Source organism: Mustela nivalis (genome assembly GCF_964662115.1).
Source record: "Mustela nivalis genome assembly, chromosome: 11".
Classification (NCBI taxonomy): Eukaryota; Metazoa; Chordata; class Mammalia; order Carnivora; family Mustelidae; genus Mustela; species Mustela nivalis.
In genome coordinates, this window is record NC_139030.1 from 82,212,531 (window position 1) to 82,216,861 (window position 4,331).

At 49.1% G+C, this 4,331-nt stretch overlaps 1 protein-coding gene across 1 annotated transcript; it reads right to left on the reverse strand.

The window, feature by feature from the left end:
- Window positions 1–2,709: 2,709 nt before the first annotated feature.
- Window positions 2,710–4,091, reverse strand: KCNE4 (potassium voltage-gated channel subfamily E regulatory subunit 4). Its single transcript, XM_082690260.1, is given in 5 exon segments — window positions 2,710–3,370; window positions 3,921–3,939; window positions 3,943–3,966; window positions 3,968–3,994; window positions 3,996–4,091. Coding segments are annotated over 5 exon segments (666 nt in total). The 5' UTR covers window positions 4,053–4,091; the 3' UTR covers window positions 2,710–2,831.
- Between the last annotated feature and the right edge of the window lie 240 nt (window positions 4,092–4,331).

The window sequence follows — 4,331 nt, forward strand, 5'->3', positions numbered from 1 at the left end:
CTTGATGTGCTTTGGGAAGAATCCAGGCTCCACTGTGCTTTTGCCAGATAAAGATTTTAGGGAGACAATTATTTGGGAACCTAATGGAAAACATTTACTTGATACTGAAAAGCTAAACTTACAGGAAACAGAAACAAGAAAAGGTAAGGCCACTCTCTACCATCTGCTTGATTCAAAACGGGTCACTGGTTTCGGTCATTTTTCTTCAGCACTTCCGACTGCATAAATGCAGTCATAAAAGAGAGACTGTGGCGGGCTGGCGGGACCTCAGCCTGGGGGACAGAGCGAAAGCAAGACTATAAGTGGGAGGAGCGAGAGAGTCACGTGACCAGGAGGGGCGGGAGTGCCAACCCCGGTTCTCCGCCCCACGTGCTCCGCTGTGTGCAGAAGCTTTGCAACCCTGTGCACCGCAGCTCCCTGCCTGTTAGTCTATGCTGCTGTGGCCACTTTGGGTAATATTTGCCTAGTCAGACTTCTTTGCCCCCAATTGCCCTTGTCACTTCGCATGTTCAAATTCAAGGGCCCCACAGCCCCCAAATTTAAAATGAGAGGAGGATGTAAGACCCACCTGCAGCCTGGTTTTTGGGGGTTTTTTGTTTGTTTGTTTGTTTGTTTGTTTTTATTAATTGCAAAGCCTATCTAAGTATGGGAAAGCCCAGCCCCGCTTCCTCCATGACTCAGGAAGAAATAAGATACACCTTCCCTCGAGTGTGACCCAGAAGATGACCCAAATCCAGAGACAGCTTGGGAAATGTCTGGGATGTCCTGGAAACTAGGAATCCTACCGCAGAATCAAAGAGAGAGCTCGTAACTTCTTCAGGAAAATGTGTTTGTTTATTTAAATTAAAAAATAGTGTGAAAATTACAAACTGTTAAATACAGAAGACAATTTTATACAACTTAATAAGAATAAGAAGGAAGTATATACACCACTTTTTTAACAGGCGCAGATAGAATTGCACCAAACTTCAGGATTAAGCAATGGAAAATGTGACAACGCACATGTCCCTCGCAGTAAAGCTTCAGAATTCAAGTGATTCCAGGCAAGGGGCCAAACTGAACTTGGCTTCTTTCACCTCAAACAGCCCCCTTTGGAGTAAATCCACACTCTGAACTTTTAAAGTGAACGGAGGGCCCTTTTTCCCCAAACATAAATGTCCTCTAGCACTGCGGGAGAGCACTGATAAACCAGTTCCTCTACTGTTAACCCTTATGGGAACAGTAGCGACTGCTATCTTCAATCGAGCAAGATCATGTTTAAAAAAAAAATTTTTTTTGTTGTTGTTTTGTTTTGTTTTTACTAGAATTAAACATGACCTTCGGATGTGCTTCTCTTCCTGCTTGCCTTTAAGGGCCTAACGGATTTGCTGCAAAGCTACCGAGGGCAGGAATACACAGAGACATTAGCCAGCATTCCTGAACATTTGCTTTTAGACTTCTGGTTTCTCAGCTGAAGTATTAACATTCTGCTACCCAGGGAACTTTGCAGAGTAAAATGTGGTGTCAGTCTCCCGAGTTCACTGCTGGGAAAATGACAGCATGAACCGGGTGGCGATTCACCCTGAATCTCCCAGTTACCCAGTTACATGTGTTCTGAGTTTCCAACTGCTCCTTGAAATAAGCAGATCCGTTCTCAGACTAACTGGCCAAGTGGGAAATATTTTGTCCAAGCTTCCTCACACCAGGCCATACAGGATTTATCACAGAGTCTTAAAATCCAAAGACATCCTCCCAGCCCCCTGGGGATCTAGATTCAGGAGTCTCCTGAAGGCAGTAAGCCTCTTGACGACATGCCCAGGACCACACAGCAAATCAGTGTCAGGGCTCGGGATCAGAAAACAGAACCTGTACCCCTGCTTTGTACAACCTCCATCTGAGTATGCCCTTCAAGGTCTCGGCTACATGACAAAATGCCATATCACGGAGGCCCACTGTATGTCAGCTCCCAGCTCAGAAAACTAGGCTGGGAAAAAAGTAGCAGCAGAGCTAAAGACTTGGCCTTATTCAACCCCACACCATCCCTTCTAGAAAAATCAGGAAGAGTCCCCTGCACAGCTCTTCAGAGTGCAGGTTCGATTTGGGGGAAGCCCTTCCAACCAAGAAAACATCATGCCCATGTGCGATGCTGGATGGTCTGAGGTCAGAGTCCAAGGTCATAGGTTAGACAAAGGGTCAAAACAGCAGATTCTGTTTTCTAATCCCAGCCAATATTAACAGGTTTAAAGTTGCTTTTTTTTTTTCTTACAGTATGCAAAAGAACCAGGTTTGAATCTTTTTCTGCCATCAAAAGCCCTCCATCAGACATCCCCCTGTAACCCAAAAGACCTGCAAAGGAAGCTCTGCAACCTGATGTGAGGTAAGGCCACAGGTACACTGTAGAGGTACTTACAGTCCGGATCTAGAACAAAGCTCTAGGCAAATTAGCAAATCAAAACCAATCCCTCCACATGTCCTAGGCATTGGGCAGCCGGCAGCCCTGGGAGTGGGCAGATGCCCTGGGGGTTACCCAGGACTTTCGGCGAGAAAACAACAGCAAGCACAGAGACCTGCCAAATTCCGAACTGCAACCCCAAGCCCCAGACCCCAAAGTCAAGGTGCACGCTGCCCATCTTTGGGGCTTTCCAGGGCCAGGTCTACACCGCAGGCCCGGCGTGGATTCCTGGCTGCTGACTCCCACGGAGTCTTGTCCCCCACTGCCCCCATGCAGGGGCTCGCCAATGGTCTCTTTAAAGTGGCAGCTGCCCTGCCAAAGTGAAACCAGACACGGAAAGTGTCCTTCCCCTCGCTAAAGGTGCTGACTGACGGGGCCGCTTCCCGGGGCCCTGGGGGTGCTAGGAATTCTGATGGATGTTCTCTGAGGACCCTTCACTGCTTTCGTTGAGGAGCGTCTCCGAAGTCTCCCCCAGCTCATCATCCGCCCCCTCCTCCTGGATGGTGAGGTGCACGTCTGGGGAGGAGGACTCAGAGCTCACGCTGTCTCCTTCCATGGAGCAGAGGGTGCAGGACAGGGCGGGCGCCACGCTCTCCTGCAGCATGTTCAGCATCATGGGCACCTGCACCGACCTCAGGCCCGACACCACAGGCAGCGGCTTCATGGCCTCCCCCCAGAGCCTCTCCTCATCTTTGTACAGCAGCAGGAGGCTGGACTTCTTCTCCCGCCTCTTAGATTTCATATAGCCCAGCATGATTCCGATCAAGAAAATGCCGTAGAAGGACATGACCACCAGAACGTAGAAGTATTCGTTGCCGTTGCCGCTCTCACTGCCGGACACGTGGGACACCAGGTGGCTGCTGGGGGCTTCGGTGCTGGGGTGCGTGCTGTTCAGAGGCTCCATCTTCAGCATTGAGGCGCCACACACACGGCCAGGGTCTGCAGAGAAACCTGCAGGTTAGAACTGGCCCACGGGCCCGCAGTCTAAGGAGGAGGCTGAGCACGAGTTTGTGGGATTGCCGCATCAAAAAACCTGACAAGTGCATGGAGAAATCCTGGTAGGAAGGTGCACAGAATAGCTAACGGGGGTTAGTCGTGAGAGGCCGGAGTGGATGGAGGGGAGGGAGGGAGGGAGGCGTAGGGAGAAAAGCAACAAGGACTTTCCTTTTTTAGGATATACACGTCCTCGTATCTGCATTTCATAAAGTGAGCGTGAAGAAAGCATTGCTTTTGTCGTTTTAAAAGCCAAAGGGAAAAATCAGCCTAAGATAAGGGAGTTTAGAGAAAATAAATCACGTTTTAGTCACTGGGAAACTTTTTCTAACAGAGCAGAGAAAAAAAAAAAAAAAGCTTCTCCAACATAAACCTATTTTTAATTCAAAACTGGGTTTCCTGAGAACAGAGAAAGGGAAGGGAAACCTCATCTACTCACTGCACAGAATAGCCCTCTCTCAAATGTTTCTGAAGCCAAGTTGCATTGCTAACTTACCCAAGGCTGGCAAGTTCTTCTAAAGACCCGAGTTGTTAAGTGGCCAAGTCCAAGAGCGTCCTTCCTCTCTGCGGGGCTCCGTGCTCTGACAACTCTGCTGCTGTCCTTGGGATATATAGTCAAGAAATGCATCGTCACGTGTTCTGGGAGGAAGATTTACAACAGAGGTTGTTCGTGGCAGAGTGAACAGCACTGCGGTTCAATTCACTGAACTCCGCAGCTGTGCACAGAAAGAGACTGGGAATCGGAGACCGCTCCTCACCGCCCCCCTAGCCCCGAGCCAAAGTTTCCAGGTGGCCCCGAAAACGAGTGGAAAGAGGAGAAAAGAATGTGCCCTGTTGGAACTGTTATCCCAAAGTGCATTCTCATTCAAAATGAGTTCATGCGGCATCTCCCTCTCGGGGAATAACC